We start from the raw sequence: 16453 nt of genomic DNA, 5'->3' as shown, positions 1-16453 counted from the left end.
GTGTCCCCCCCCACATATATATGTATACACAGGCACATATGTATATAAATAAATATCTGAAGTGCATATGGCAAAATGTTAGGGTTTGGTAAACCTGGGTGGTAGGCTAATGGATGTTCATATTTTTCTTCTTAGTCTTTTGTATGAGTCATTTCATAATATTTTAAAAATTAGGAGCTGTTGATTCTGATGTAGCCATGTCTACTAGGGTCTCTGTTTTATTGTCATTCTGTTTTAGTTCTGTACCTTCCTAGCAGGTCACCTTATGCCCAGGAAATGGATCTGGGGGTTTGTTTTCTTTGTCCACCCCTACCCCACAGCTTCGCCAAGCTTCCACACACGGTCCCCCATGGAGCTGCTGCTTAGTAATGAGACAGAGTCCTGGGAGCTGTTGAGGGTCTTTTCACAAAACCTCCCAAAATCTCAGCTGCCAAACTGGACCCAACTGGCTTGGCCCGGCCATGTGAATTAGCAAATATCTTCTGTGTCTAAAGAGTTTGGGGCTTCCTCTTACTTTGTTCCCCGAATCTTAAGAACAGAAGAAGAGCCATTCTCTTGAGATCTTAGAGGTGGGCCAGTGAGTTCAGTCTGTCCAGCCTCTGCGCAGCCTCCTACATCCTTCCCTCTTGGGGCCTTCATCTTTTTGTCTTACAGTCTGAGTGTGTTAGCAATATTGTAGTCCCCCTTTATCTATGGTTTCACTCTTTGTGGTTTTAGTTGCCAGCAGAAAGCTGTGGTCTGAAAATATTAAATGGAAAATTTCAGAAAGAAACTCTTCCTGAGTTTTAAGTTGCATGCCATTCTGAGTAGCGACTTGCCCGGGATGTGAACCATCCTGTGTGCAGTGGATTCACGCTGTCTATGTTACCTGCCTGTGCGTCAACTTGGTGGCCCTCTCGGCTTTCACATCCACTGTCTGGTATCACAGTGCGTGTGTTTGAGTCACCCTTACTTTATTTAATCATGGCCCCAAAGTGCAAGAGTGGTGATGCTAGCATATGGTTATAATTGTTCTATTTTATTATTGTTAATCTCGTACTGTGGCTAATTTCTAAATTAAATTTTATCATAGGTATGTAGGTATAGGAAAACAATAGTGTATATAGGGTTCAGTATTACTGCAGTTTTAGACCCACTGGGGGTGTTGGGAAGTTTCCCAGAGGATAAGGGAGGACCACTGCAGTGAGTAAAAGTACGTATTTGACAGAAGTTTGTGAAATTGACAGAATATAGATCCCTGTGGTCAGACTCTACAAGGTATGAGTGGGCACACATCTGCCCTAACTCTTTGGTGCAGTGGAAAAAGCCCTAGAAGAGGTTTCTGTTGGGGGCCTCTTATCACGGTGTGGATTTCAGGAGCAAAGCTCCTGGAATGCTGATTGTGAGAACCGAATTTGAGAGGCATCCCTGGCTTCATCATTTCTGTGAATCAGGGATCTCCCAGCATGATGTTTACGCCCCACTGAAGCTGACTCTGCAAAGCAGCAGAAAGGTTGTTTTTCATTTCGATTTCTTTGCTGTCCGTGGTGGTATTGCCTTAGCCTTAAATGTTTCAGTGTATTACTGCTTAAGACTAGGGCTTTTCATTTTCTTGTGAAAGATTTCTTTTAAAAAATTCTAACTTGGGAATTAGTGGTGGGGATGTAATTTCTTTTTCTGCAAAAGTTGGGAAGACACATTTGTGCTGCTATAAAACATATATTTGTGTGTGTTGCAAAGGAAAAATATTCTCCCGAGTTTGCTTTTCTTGATTCTGGGTCCCAACAGAGAATATATTTTTGTATTCTGTGTTTGCCTATGTTGAGTAAGATTAAAAGTTCATTTTCCAGCCTTGGCTTTTCTGCCGGAGTTTAGAAGTTGGAAACCACAAGGCTGCACAGAGCCCCACAGTCCTCGGCTGTGAACAGGCCCCGCTTTGTGCATGGCTGTTCACTGTGTCACGGTCTGCAACCAGTGCCAATCGCGACTCGGTGGAGACCACCCCTCGAGCACATGGTTGTTGGGAAACCATTCAGGGTTTACGGAGCCTCGGTGAGGGTGACCCAGGCCCCTAATGTTCGTTTCTCTAGAGAAGGGGAGTGTTTCAGAGGATTTTTTTTTTTTTAAGTAGAGATGTGGTCTCACTATGTTGCCCGGGTTGGCCTTGAACTCCAGAGCTCAAGCGATCCTCCTGCCTCAGCTTCCCAAAGTGCTAAGATCACAGGCTTGTACCACCATGCCTGGCCTTAGGATTTTTGAATGTAGTGATAATAATGTGGTGTCCATTTTGGCAGAGTTCTGAGAAATCTTGTAAGTACCCAGAGGAGTTTCGGTTGGTGGGTACCTGCCAAAAAGTGAGGGTTGACTGTACCATGTTCCAGACCTTCTTGTCCCCATCCTCCTACCCACTGAATCCATCCATGGCTGAGCAGGGTGTGATTTCCTTTTTAACACCCAGCTTGAGAGTGTGTTCTCGGAAGGCCAGTTCCTGGTACCCTCCCTCGATGTTCAAACGTGAGAGTGCTCTGGCTGTGGATCACACTGTCACTGCCCATGGCCAGAGGTCACAACCCATTTGGAAATATAAATGCTGCCTTACCCAGGATTCAAAGGCCTCCATGAGCTCCCCTAAGACTTTGTAGAGGTTAAGACTGGAATGAAAACTGTGACTCAGTCCCGCTCAACGCAGAGTGACAGTGTGGGAGAAGTGTGTTGCCACAGCAGCTGATAGAGTTGTCCCCAGGGAGAGAATATGCTGGGAAGTTTTTTTGTCATGAGTGTTTTAAACCCTCTTCCTGCAAAGGTCCTAGAAAGGCCAAAGTAATGTGTTCCTTCTGTGGTGAGAGTGATTTTTTTTTTTGAAAAAATTTTTTTTTTGAGACGGAGTCTCGCTCTGTCGCCCAGGCTAGAGTGCAGTGGCGCGATCTTGGCTCACTGCAAGCTCCGCCTCCCAGGTTCACCCCATTCTCCTGCCTCAGCCTCCCGAGTAGCCTGGACTACAGGCGCCCGCCGCCACGCCTGGCTAAGTTTTTTGTATTTTTAGTAGAGTCGGGGTTTCACCGTGTTAGCCAGGATGGTCTCGATCTCCTGACCTCGTGATCTGCCTGCCTTGGCCTCCCAAAGTGCTGGGATTACAGGCGTGAGCCACCGCGCCCGGCCGAGAGTGATTTTTCTTAGAACACGATGCCAAGACGTTGAAAACAGTCTTCCTTCTCAGTCCCTTCTTTAAAATGCTCTCATGTCAAAATTTGGATTTGATTCCTACTCTATTTCTCTCCTCTATGTCCACTCAAGAGGAGTGGGGATCTCAATTTCTTAGGAGAAGAATCTCAATATCTGAACCACTGAGCAGCCTGGACCCAGCCTCCCACAGCATCTAGAGGTTTTGCAGGGCAATGTTGGGGGAGGCCTGTCCACTTCCCCTCCTCTCCTCTTCCACCTCCTTCTACCTCCCCTTACCCACCCCTTCTTACCCTTGTGTTCTCTTTGCTCATTCCATCGATCTTCTTCAGAGAGACTCGGGACTGGGTTGAATGTATCCAAATAAATACACCTCCTGGAGTTCCTCAGTGAAGTCGAACTTAGCCTGGGCTGTGGCAGGAAGGTGTGTGAACCTGGTTGCCTCTGACCCATTGGACTTTGGTCCATAGGCAGTGAGAACGGTGTTGTTCATCCTTACGGTTTGGGGAGTGTTGTCTGACAGGGGCCTGCTGACACTGTCTCCTCACCCTCTGTGCAGCTTCTGGATGTGAAATTCCAAACCTGGCATCTTCTGGGCCTCCCAAAACCGATTCTTCCTGTTTCCCAACATGCAAATTTGCAGGCTCCATAACTTCTCAGGAGCTATTACTGGCAAAAGGCTATTTTCCTTCACTGAATTTTTGAACACGTTTCAGGATTGTAATGCAGAAGTTTTTATCTCTGATCCTGGGTAGCGGCATTTATTGGCACTGGGGAAGAGGGAAGCAACAGAGTGGAGATGGCACACTGTGGGCCTGCTGGCTAAAATGCTTGTGGCTGAAAGCCTGCAGATGTGTTTAGTTTGGTTCACATATCTTTTTAATCAGTCAATTTCACGTTGAGAGAAAAATTTTTTAAAAGTGTCTGGCCTAACATGAAAAATCAAAACATCTTTCAACTCAGCAATCACATTTCTAGGGCAGTCAGCCATGACAGAGTGTCACTGCCTAATTTTAGATGGGGGCGGGTGTTTTTTGCTACAGTCTCCCCCACTCCCCATGGTCTCACACCTGGCCTGCGTTTGTGCTCCTGTGCATCTTTGACCTTGTGTGGGGAATATCTTGCATCAGGGTCGTGGCTGCTGAGGCTCCTGGGCGTGTGTGCTCCAGAGATAGGCCTCCACTCTGCTCTGACTCTGCTGTTGCTTTGTATGGGGACTGCTCATGCCTTGGGTATGAATCGCTCACTCCTAAAAAGGAGCAGGTGAGAATGTGGGACATCAGAGAGTGCCTGGGTTTGTTTCTTCTCTGAATTTATTAGCCTGAAGAAAGAATTAGTGAAACCTGAAGTTTGGTGGTAGGGTGGGGATAGAAACTGTTGAAGGCCTCGATTTCTATAAATAGTAACCTCCATGTATGTTTGACAGGTGAAAGGAAAGCAAGCCAGGATGGATATTTACGACACTCAAACCTTGGGGGTTGTGGTCTTTGGAGGATTCATGGTTGTTTCTGCCATTGGCATCTTCCTGGTGTCGACTTTCTCCATGAAGGAAACGTCATATGAAGAAGCCCTAGCCAACCAGCGCAAGGAGATGGCGAAAACTCACCACCAGAAAGTAGAGAAGAAAAAGAAGGAGAAAACAGTGGAGAAGAAAGGAAAGACCAAGAAAAAGGAAGAGAAACCTAATGGGAAGATACCTGATCACGATCCAGCCCCCAATGTGACTGTCCTCCTCCGAGAACCAGTGCGGGCTCCTGCTGTGGCTGTGGCTCCAACCCCAGTCCAGCCCCCCATTATCGTTGCTCCTGTCGCCACAGTTCCAGCCATGCCCCAGGAGAAGCTGGCTTCCTCCCCCAAGGACAAAAAGAAGAAGGAGAAAAAAGTGGCAAAAGTGGAACCAGCTGTCAGCTCTGTAGTGAATTCCATCCAGGTTCTCACTTCGAAGGCTGCCATCCTGGAAACTGCTCCCAAGGAAGTGCCGATGGTGGCGGTACCCCCAGTGGGTGCCAAGGGCAACACACCAGCCACTGGCACTGCTCAGGGCAAAAAGGCGGAGGGGGCTCAGAATCAAAGCAAAAAGGCTGAAGGAGCCCCAAACCAGGGCAGAAAGGCAGAGGGAACCCCAAACCAGGGCAAAAAGACAGAGGGAACCCCAAACCAAGGGAAAAAGGCAGAGGGAACCCCAAACCAAGGCAAAAAGGCAGAAGGAACCCCAAACCAAGGCAAAAAGGCGGAGGGGGCCCAGAACCAGGGTAAAAAGGTAGATACAACCCCAAACCAGGGGAAAAAGGTGGAGGGGGCCCCAACCCAGGGCAAAAAGGCCGAGGGGGCTCAAAACCAGGCCAAAAAGGTAGAAGGGGCCCAGAACCAGGGCAAAAAGGCAGACGGGGCCCAGAACCAGGGCAAAAAGGGAGAGGGGGCCCAGAACCAGGGCAAGAAGGCTGAGGGGGCCCAGAATCAGGGCAAAAAGGCAGAGGGGACCCAGAACGAGGGCAAGAAGGCCGAGGGGGCCCAGAATCAGGACAAAAAGGCCGAGGGGGCCCAGAACCAGGGCAAAAAAGCAGAGGGGGCCCAGAACCAGGGCAAAAAAGCAGAAGGGGCCCAGAACCAGGGCAAGAAGGCCGAGGGGGCCCAGAACCAGGGCAAAAAGGCCGAGGGGGCCCAGAATCAGGGCAAAAAGGCCGAGGGGGCCCAGAACCAGGGCAAAAAGGCCGAGGGGGCTCAGAACCAGGGCAAGAAGGCCGAGGGGGCTCAGAACCAGGGCAAGAAGGCCGAGGGGGCTCAGAACCAGGGCAAGAAGGCCGAGGGGGCTCAGAACCAGGGCAAGAAGGCCGAGGGGGCTCAGAACCAGGGCAAGAAGGCCGAGGGGGCCCAGAACCAGGGCAGGAAGGCCGAGGGGGCCCAGAACCAGGGCAGGAAGGCCGAGGGGGCTCAGAACCAGGGCAAGAAGGTCGAGGGGGCCCAGAACCAGGGCAGGAAGGCCGAGGGGGCTCAGAACCAGGGCAGGAAGGCTGAGGGGGCCCAGAACCAGGGCAAGAAAGCTGAAGGTGCTCAGAACCAGGGTAAAAAAGTAGAAGGGGCCCAGAACCAGGGCAAGAAGGCTGAGGGGGCCCAGAACCAGGGCAGAAAGGCCGAGGGGGCTCAGAACCAGGGCAGAAAGGCCGAGGGAGCCCAGAACCAGGGCCAAAAAGGAGAAGGAGCCCAGAATCAGGGTAAAAAGACAGAAGGGGCTCCCAACCAAGGCAAAAAAGGAGAGGGAGCTCCCAACCAGGGCAAAAAGGCAGATTCAGCTGCTAATCAGGGCACAAAGGTAGAGGGTATTACAAACCAGGGGAAAAAAGCAGAAGGGTCCCCCAGTCAAGGCAAAAAGGCAGAAGGGTCCCCCAACCAGGGCAAAAAGGCAGACGCAGCTGCCAATCAGGGTAAAAAGACAGAGTCAGCTTCTGTCCAGGGCAGAAATACAGATGTGGCCCAGAGCCCAGAGGCACCAAAGCAAGAGGCTCCTGCCAAGAAGAAGTCTGGTTCAAAGAAAAAAGGTGAGCCTGGTAAGTAACTGATTTCTTTATGAACTTAGAGGAAAGGCTGTCTTTAAATGACTTATGGATTCTCTCGGGAGTGCCACCTGCATCAGTCAGCTATTGTCATAATAAGGCTGCGTAACAAACATCCAAAAAAAAAATTCAGTGGCCTTCAACAGCGGTCATTTATTGTTGCTCATGCTTCTGGAGTTTGGCAGATGTGAGCTTTCTCGGTTGGTGGCTCTGCCCCAGTCTGGTTTTAACTGGGTTGGTGACTCTTTGCTACAGGTTGAGCTCAGGTCAGTTCCATGTGTGGTCCTTCTGGTGCCCTCCAGGGCAGAGGCCCTTCATGGTTACAACAGAGGCACAAAAGGGCATTTCAAGCCAGCATTTCATTGACCAGAACAAGTGATGTGTCTGAGCCTGAGTCAAGGGGCAGGGAGTCCACTGTGTCCAGGGAGAAGGGACTGCAAGGTGATGTGAGAAAGGAGAGGTGAGGAGTGAGCAATAGGTCCGTGTCTTGGCATGTCTTAAACATATGGGAGCACAAGGAGAGGTGAGGAATTAGGAGCAGTAATTCCGTCCACCACACAGTGCAGAAGAGTTCTGCGTGTTGGCAAGTCTTTCTTAACTGTCTGGCTGCGTTCTGTCAGCCTGTTCAGTGTTCTTGCCTCACCTGATGCTTTTGTGCAGCCTGACTCGTGTATCTGTGCTTGTTGAGTGAATGACGGTAGGAAGGTGTTTTTAAGGAACAGTTGCATTCTTTCCTCTTCTGCCTTCTCCTTCCCCTGCACCACCCTAGTCATTTGGTAAAGCATTATAGAGCATTAACATAAACACTGGATTACATAGATAGATATGTGATCATATGAAGCACTGGTTTACCTTTATCTTTTTAGTGTATATTACTGTAGAAATTGGTCCAGGGAGTTCCTGTTTCATGTTTGTCATTGTTTCACTTATGTTTTCTTTCTCTCCTCTCCTTTCCTTTCCTCTCCTCTGCTTTCCTTTCCTTTTCTTTTTTTTCCTTTCTTTTCTTTTCTCCTTTCTTTTCTTTTCTTTTCTTGTTTTTAAACAACCATTAGCTGATTTGGAAAAATAATTGCATTTGTGTTGACAAAGGGTATCTTAGGAGGTGTGAAATGTTTGGACCTGTGTCGGGCTGCACAGGCCCCATGTCTTTAGCTGGGCTTCCCTATGTTGCCTCTGTCAGGCTATTACCTTCGTGGGGTTTCCTCCTTCTCCTGCTGTTTTTGATGGGCCATTTGCTAGGGCAGCAGCCCTCTGCTCTGTGTGAGAGGCCCTGTCCCCTGTGAGCGGCTGTAGGCTCCTGTGGGAAGCCAGGGGCCAGCTGCCCAGCCCTGATCAGATGGCCTCGAAAGCCCTTTGAAAACCCAGATGCTCTGGCCTCAGCCCTACTTCCAGAGGCTGGCAGGCGACGCACTGCCCTTTCTTTAACATGATGTTCCACTTGATTCAAAGCTGGGGATGGAGCTGAGAATTGGCTTTTACTTGGTTCTTCCACATCAGGCATGTCCACAGCTTCCTGCATCCCATGTTATTGGGATCATTGTTATTTCGTGTGGTTTTAGACATTTGAAACGAGATACAAAACAGAAGTGTGATGATAACATTGGAAAGGAAGACAAAGTTGTTCTAATTTGCAGGTAATAAAGAACATTGTTAGGGATGAGACCTACGTGTGACCTCTGTGAACGTAACACAACAGCCTGAGTGGGGTGATAAAGTTGGAACCGAGAAAACAAACCCCATATTCCAGGAGAAGAAGATGAAATATTATCGATGAAAGGATAGTAATTTTCAAGTTAATTTAGTGGTCTACCATTATTCCAGCCAAACTTTCTTGAGAAGATTTTCCCCCTAATTTGACAGATTATTCCAAAAGTCCCATCTGAGGGAAAAATAGGTAAGAATAATTGAACAGATTTTTTTATAGTGGATTTTAGAAGGCCAGTCCTGTCAATGTGTGAACGTCTCCCAACTGTTGTAATTACAAGTAGAGGAATAGAAGGCTCTGAAACTGACTGGGAACTTGAATGAGAGAAGCATCATATTGCAGTAGGGAAGGAAACGTTCAGCAGATGATCTAGGGCAGTGTGTTCATATATTCATAATTTGGAAAAGTCTACTTAGACCCGCCAAGCACTTGCCTCTATAAAAATTTAATGTTTGGATGAAATAGATTTAACTTGAAAAGAAATGAATATGGATTAGCCCAGATGGTGGAAGATGGCCACTCTGACATTGTCATGAGAAGAAGTCACCAAGGCTGACATGGGGGAGCTTGACACACAGCCACGCAGGGCTGTGCAACCACAAGAAAGAGGCAGAGGCAGGGCCACACGTGCCACCGACACGCCGCCCGCAAGGTGGTTTCTTTCTTTTTCACAGTGTCGGCAGTCTGGAAAACATGGGGAAAGTTCTTTCTTGGACTTCGTATTTTTGTCTCTTGAATTAGCACTGAGGAATCTCAGGCCTGTTTTCCCATGGTTGATGTACAAAGGCATCTTCAGGGCCATCTGCGGTGGATTTGGGCTACTCCCCAGACACCGTGAGGATCCTGGAGACATCCTCTCCTGAAGTGCTTCTTAAACTTTGGTATGCAGATGAATCACCCAGGATCTTGCTACGATAGCAACGGTGACTCAGCAGCTCCCAGGTGGGGCCTGAGATTTTGCATTTCTAAGCAGTTCCTGGGAGCTGCTGATGCTGTGGGTCCCAGGTCCCACATGTGGGGCCAGTCAGGATCCAGGAGACATCCTCATTTAACTAGCAATTTTGAAAACTCACATTAAAGCAAATAAGCTTTATTTAAAAACTGTTAATATAAATATATAATGTATATTTTTAAATGCTGGCATTGTAAATTGTGTGACCATTTTGAAAAGCAATTTTGTGAAATGTATCAAGAGCCTCAAAGGGGCGAGTAGTTTTTCTTCTTCTCCCGGAATCCCCTCAGGAAACAGTGTAAACTGTGGCAGCCAGGTCTGTGGGTGAGTGGCTGGGGTGTCCCTCGGTGCATGCGGCTCACCCAGACACAGTGCAGCCACTAACAGTGATGCCTGTAAAGATCCCATAGTAACCTGCAAGGACATGGTCACGTGGTCACAGTGTGACTTTTCATTGGAAAAGTCGGGTGCCAAATTCTTTAGATGCCTCAAGAACAATGGAAGGCAGAGACATTAAATAAGTGATAACAAGATAAACCGAAACTGTAGGAAATACAGTACAATTCCTTTCTGATTTTTTTCTTCAATGTAGTAGTAGTTTTCTCTTCAAAAGTCAAAAAGCAGCTGGGCGTTGTGGCCCACTCCTGTTATCCTCAGACCCTGGGAGACCGAGGTGGGAAGATCACTTGAGCCCAGGAGTTCCAGCCTGGGCAACATAGTGAGACCTGGTTTCTACAAGAAATTTTAAAAAGAAAGAAAAAAATAAAAGTCAAAAAGCAACGCTGAAGACCCTAGATCTTGTGTTTGTGACAGCGCCCCCTGGAGCTGGGAACGCCCTTTGGAAAGCCTTCATTAATGCTACTGGGACAGGAATTCCAACGAACTGATGAAGCAAAGAATTTCCTATTAAAACCTTCCTGATACAATGCCTTTCAGAAATTATTTTAGGGAGATAAAATTGGGTCTTGATATATTATCTTAAATACTCTCTTTGCCATTGCGAAAAATAAAGGAATAATGATACTTCCTTAATTCCAGATGTTAAAACAACTGAGATCCCTGGAAGGCAGAGGCCGCTGGAACTCCTGCTCCCGCGTGCTGTCTCTGGACGTAGCTCAGCACCGCAGGCCTCTGCCCGTGGGTTCATCTCAGTAGTTCGGGGGTGAAGTGCAGAGAAGGACCCAAGAGCCACAGTGGACAGACCTTAAGGGGCTGAGGGTGGTTTATATAATGGCACAGGCTATAGAGTCACCCAGGATTGTTGATAGGGGAGCATGGACTTGGTGACAGGTCCAGAGCTCCAGCCACAGTGAAGAGACCCTCCATGATTCCATGATGCTCAAGCAGCAAAAGCTCAGGACAGATGAAAGGAGGCATTCATAAACACGGAAGGGAGTCACTAGCAAACACACACGTGATTGAGTGGTAAGGCCTGAAATTCAAGGTATTTGAAATCCCAGTTAACAAGCAATGTATTCAGTCTACTTCTTTTCCACAGAATCAGTAGTGCATATTGGTAAGGTTCCAAGTTTATCCATAGAAAACCCACAAGTCCTTAATGTGTCTGGAGTTCCATGGTCCCAGGTAGAGATCTTCTCACTGGGGGAGCAGCATCTGTACAAGAAGAAGCATTTAGGACTCTGGCTTAAGATGCTTCACACTCAGCACCTGCTGCCACCAGTTCCGTGATGGGGTCACGCTGAGGATGTAGGGGACATTTGAATCCTGGAATGACAAAGGCTGTCCTGCAGGAAGACTGTGAAGGGAGGATGCCAGCCCTGGGATGTGAGGAGGTCGGGTCTATGTTATGTGGACGGCCCACACCAGTCTGCGCGGGTAGCAATTGGGGTAGAGAGCCCTGTCCTTTTGTTGTGTCCTTTAGTGCAGTGGTCAGACCCTGCATGGCCATTATCAAACCAAAACAGACAAAAACGGGTTCGTGTGTTACTGTTTAACTGTATAGTGTGCTTTTCTCTAGTCTGTTCTGGTGGGTATCTAATATTAATGTCCCAATCAGCATTGGTCTTTGGTGGCCTGGGGGTTGTGAGGCATGCGTGTGCGGTTCTTTCTGTCCACCTTGGGACCAGGAGGCTGTTCTTTTTTTTTTTTTTTTTTTGAGATGGAGTCTCGCTCTGTCACCCAGTCTGGCATGTAATGGCACAATCTTGGCTCACTGCAACCTCTGCCTCTTGGGTTTAAGCAATTCTCCTGCCTCAGCCTCCCAAGTAGCTGGGATTACAGGCACCCACCACCATGCCCAGCTGATTTTTGTATTTTTGGTAGAGATGGGGTTTCACCATGTTGGCAGCTGGTCTTGAACTCCTGACCTCAGGTGATCCACCCGCCTCAGCCTCCCAAAGTGCTGGGATTACAGGCGTGAGCCACCGTGCCTGGCCAGGGCCAGGCTGTTCTTGGCCTGTGATCTGTATGTATTGGTCTCATCTGGACTCTGTCACAGTCTGCTTATTCTTTAGCACACATGTATTTTCTGCTCTTTGCAGCTAACGGGCTCCAGGGACATTCCTTGATTCATTTGCGGCTACCATCTTCTTGCTAACAGCATGGGTGGCGGGGCCCAACCCCTAAGCCACTGCCAGGTGGTGTGTGCAAGGTCTGTCTGCATAGCACCCAGCTCCCAGCTGCTTTGCAGCTCTGACTGTAAAGGACAGAGGCCCTGGGTGGGCTCAGTGAAGTGTGCACCTCTCCTCACAGTTAGTCTGCTTTTCCCACACACAAATAACACGAACACAGGGGAGAGCCCGAGGGCGCGCTGGGCACGGTGGGCATGTTGCTGCATCTGGCAGAATTCCTACCACTGCAGAGTCAGTTGTCAGTGGCGCTCTCTGGATGCTTGGCTGTTTTGCTTTGCAAAGGCCCTTCTCTGCTCCGGGCATGCTTCATCACTCGCAGTGATTTCCCACCTTGTCTCTGTGCCCTCGGGTGATTTTCTTGGTTTTCAGTTAGCCATGAGCTGTGGTGCCCGAGGGTATGAGGCAGAAATCTGTGAGTCCGCAACATGGGTTTTCACCAGTGGCTTATGGAATTGGTTTCTCCCTTGCTATGTCTTATATGTGGAGTTTTCATGTTCCAGAATTACTTGGATTTCCACTTAACATTGGCGGCTGTGACCATGTTGCCGGGTGAGCAGGCCCGGATGAGACACGTTAGACCGTGGGTTCCTCCCTTTGTTGGAAAGGCTGTGGCGGCCACCACTGGCCGCCCTGCGCCTCATTGCCCCTCTGCTGAGGCTGAGCTTCCTGTCAGTCTGGGGACTGTCCACTCCAGCTTCTCTGGGGGTCATGTGTGCCCAAGCTGAGGCAACCGTAGGCAGAACTCCGGGTGGGCTGACTGGCCCTGGGCATCTAGAAACACAGGGACCTGTGGGTGTGAGTGTGTTGGGTGGGAGGGGTGAGGTGGCATGAGGGCTGTGCTGCGGGGATCTGGGAGGTGCTTGGCAGTGGGTTCTGGATCACCGGTGTGGAGCAGGCCGGGACGGGAGCTCCTCCCATGAGTCCAGGAGGCCTTGACTTGGGCAGGGGAGGTGTAGGGCCTAGGGTTGTGTTGTCCCATATGGGAGGCACTGGTCGCGTGGGAGCATTTAAATTATCACCTAAATCAGTCAGAAGTAAATAAAATTAAAGATTCCATTCCTCAGTCACACTAGCCACATTCCAAGTGCCTACTAGTCACACTTGGCTAGTGGCTCCCCTTACACAGTGCAGAGACAGATCATCTCTGCCAGAGCAGAAAGTTTTGCACAGCAGTGCTCTAAACAGGACCATCTGAAAGGAGGTGGCCTCTTGGATCACTGGCCAGTCTGTGCAGACCTGTGCTGGTGTTGCACAGAGGCTGTGGCTGGCCCATAGCACAGGACAGATCAGCAGCAAAACCAGTACTGGAGCTGGGCTCCACCAGAGACTTGAATTGCTTCTTCAGTCTTCCTGGCCTTAACTGTTACCTGGTTGGTCCAGCAGGGGCCCCTGCTGACAGGTGCCCCAGAGGGAGACCCGGCAGGAGTGGTAGGCCCAGGATGTGCTTTTGCAGACCCAGGCTGGAGCTCTTCCAGAACTTCTGCTCTGATTTTCCTCCAAGAGCAGATGGGGGCCCTGCAGCAGGTTTTTACCACTTGTCCATGGCTGTATTTGACAGAGAACATCTGCCTTCCTAATCCTTGCCTTTTACAATTTATTATTATATAAATATGTGTTTCCAGCAAACAAAATTCACAGTATGGAAGCATGGAAGGTGAAAATAGAAAGTCTTTTGCTCCATCCCAATCACCATCCACTTCCCGGGGTCGGGGGGGGGGTGGGGCCCAAATTCACTGTGCTCTTCACATGGGCACCCACAAACGGGAGCTGCAGTGCACACTGCTGTCTGTTTAACAGTGTGTTGGTGACATCTTTCCATATTGCACCTGCGAAACTGCCACATTCAGCTGCATAATATTCCCTAGCATGAATGTATTGTAATTTATTTAAATGACATTTAAGTAGTGTGCAGCTATTTTGCAGCTAAAATTAATGCTGCAATGATGTACATACACTGTTGTGTGTCTCTACAAAGTAAAGTCCTAGATAAGTAATTGTCAAGTCAAAAGGTGGGTACGTTTTTAATTTAGGAAGACAGTGCTGCATTGCTTTCCAGAAACGTTTCACAATTTACGATGAGAGGCCCACAAGATTGTTTTCTGACTCAGCACTCCTCACACGGTGCTGCTGTGCTACTCTGGGAATGATTCTAACTTCAGGAAGTTTGGGGAGTGGGGAGCATTATAAACGCAGACGTGGGATGAGGAGAAAACCTCTTTCTTTGGAAATGAAAGGCACGAATTCTTTACTAAATGTTTGGAGAGGAGGAAATTGATGGGATCCTCAAGAAGTGGAAATTCCCCAGAATGGAAGCTTCCCCGTGTTCCGGGTACTGTCAGCTGACGCACGTGTCCAGGCTTTAGCTGGTGTGTTCTCCGATAGTTAACTGAGCACTTAGGCACGATGTGTATTAGGAAAGTCAAGTTTCTAGCACAAGACGTGTGTGTATGCAGTGGTGTTGGTTTTTTAAAAAATCTATTTTTATCCTCAGGTTGAGTCTTTGTTTGCAGGATTATGCTGGTTTGCCTCCCACCCTGGGCTGCACTGATCTTGTACTAATCACCATCTGGGTGTTACACCGGGAGGAGAGCTGTCCCACCCAGCACCTGGAATCGAGTCTGGATCCTACAGTGTGGGCGTAGACTGAGGAAGTACATATGTACATTCTGAAGACCCCACAGTTAGCGTGAACTCCAGAACAGTGTGCTTTTAACTGGAGCTTGCTTCACTCATTGTTGCTGCTGGGTGGAAACAGGTGTTTCCTCCTTACCTCTGCTAGCACGTCACTCAGGGGATGCAGGGTACTTGTTGCACTCTTGGGGAGTCTGGAGCTCACCCAAGGACCTGTGACCTTTCTGCCTAATGGAAGGGGGTGGGTAACCCTGGGGGCATGGCACTTCTCTCTTGGCTGTGGGCCTGCTTTCTGCGGGGCCCTCTTTCCCCAGCCTGCTGATGCAAGCTAGTTTTACTCTGTGGCCAGAGGGACCATTGTGTCATGACCCAGGAGAACCCATCCAACCTCCATGAGGTGGCAAACACTCAGAAACAGGCATTTCAGAGGCCCATTCTTGCCACATTGTCAGATAAGTCCATGTGGGAAAAAGAGGCCACCTTTGGGAGGTAGGATTATGGGTAAATGTTAGTATCTCCCTTTCACCCTTCTGCATTTTCCAGTTTTTCTGTAACTTTTTTTTTTTTTTTTTTTATGGAGAAGAAACAAAAACTCCATTATTTGTCTCTAAGTCAAATAAACAGGCCCTCATTATACCAAAGCTGATGGAACTCTCATCCTTCTGGGTGTTTTGAGGCAGCCCCGTGTCCTCTGAAGAGCAGCAAGGAGCACCTTGCTCCTTTTGGGGTCTGGAATGAGGAAAGGTAGTGCCAGCTCTTCTGAGGCCTCCAGAAGGAGGCCAGTGCCTGTCCCAGCCCTGGCACACAGGCGCCCGGGAGGCATTCATGAACTGAGGCAAGGTGGGAAGTTAAAGGCAGTTCCCACATTCTGGAGCCTGGCAGTGCCCTGGTGGGAGGGGGCCTGTGAGCTCTGTGTCGTGTGCAGTCTCGCTGAGCCCCCATTCTGCCCCCACAATAGGAAATGCAACCTAAAATCCCAAGTCGTGTTCTGTAATCTAATGGGGCTGGGGCCACAGGTCAGGGGGTATGGGGAAGAGCTGTCAAGCCCCCAGGAAATGGTGTTCAAGATGTCTAGGGTAGCAGGGCCCTCATCTTAAACAATTTGACTTCGTGATGGGAACACCCCTTGCTCCCAGCTCCTCATCCACCCACCCACCCACGCCTGTCCTCCCCATGTGTGGCCTGCTGTGCTCCAGACCCAGCGCTGCTTAGCACAGCAGGTGTGACGCCACTGCACTCCCCAGCCAGGTGTTTGTTCAAATGTGCAGTTTAGGAGGCTGGTTTCCATGCTTTTATTCCTCATGCAATTCTCTAAGGTGGATTTGAATTTTTACCTGTTTGACAAAAGCAGAAAGCAAAGCTCAGACCTCCCAGAAGTCATGCAGATGACCAGCAGATGGCAGAGCGGCCGGTGTGGGCAGCCCCTCCTGAGGCCCCCGCCCTGCCCGGCAGGTGCCCCTGTGCCCTTCTCGCCGGCGGTTGCACAGAGAGGTGTACACGGAGATCAAGTCAGATACTTTTTCTTTTGAACTTAACTCAGTTTCTCAGGGTCTGAAGCTCTGAAGAAAACTCTCTGGGGCTTATGAGCCTTTATTCACTTTCTGTGGAAGTTCTTCAAACCCAACTTTTTCTTTTCTTCTTCTTTTTTTAAAGAAGAACAAAAACATCCCCTAGGGAAGCGAGCCAAGTATCAGTGTGAGAAGCTGCTAGATGACACTCTTCCAGAAATCTCTTTTCAGCCACTTGAAAACATGGTGAGGCTGGGACTCCAGTCACTGCCCCCAGACGGCTGTGGTCAGACAGCCTGGGATTAAAAATCCCCTGCCGTTTTCTGCAGGCATTAGGTAGAGTCCTAATTGCTGTT

The 16453-nt window shown here is 49.1% G+C and overlaps 1 protein-coding gene across 5 annotated transcripts in view; it reads left to right on the top strand.

Moving 5' to 3' along the window:
• Positions 1 to 16453, top strand: part of RRBP1 (ribosome binding protein 1) — a 68785-nt gene that overhangs the window by 17108 nt on the left and 35224 nt on the right. For 3 of the 5 annotated variants that reach the window (XM_054466516.2, XM_063659391.1, XM_063659390.1), the window contains exon 2: positions 4586 to 6704. In XM_054466516.2, the coding sequence (XP_054322491.1) occupies positions 4607 to 6704 (2098 nt within the window). In that variant the 5' untranslated portion in view covers positions 4586 to 4606. The remainder of the gene's footprint in view (positions 1 to 4585; positions 6705 to 16453) is intronic. The other 2 variants (XM_054466514.2, XM_054466515.2) reach the window with 1 other exon arrangement.

This window comes from Pongo pygmaeus, chromosome 21, assembly GCF_028885625.2.
Source record: "Pongo pygmaeus isolate AG05252 chromosome 21, NHGRI_mPonPyg2-v2.0_pri, whole genome shotgun sequence".
NCBI classification, from domain to species: domain Eukaryota; kingdom Metazoa; phylum Chordata; class Mammalia; order Primates; family Hominidae; genus Pongo; species Pongo pygmaeus.
This window is presented reverse-complemented; position numbering and strand designations above follow the sequence as displayed.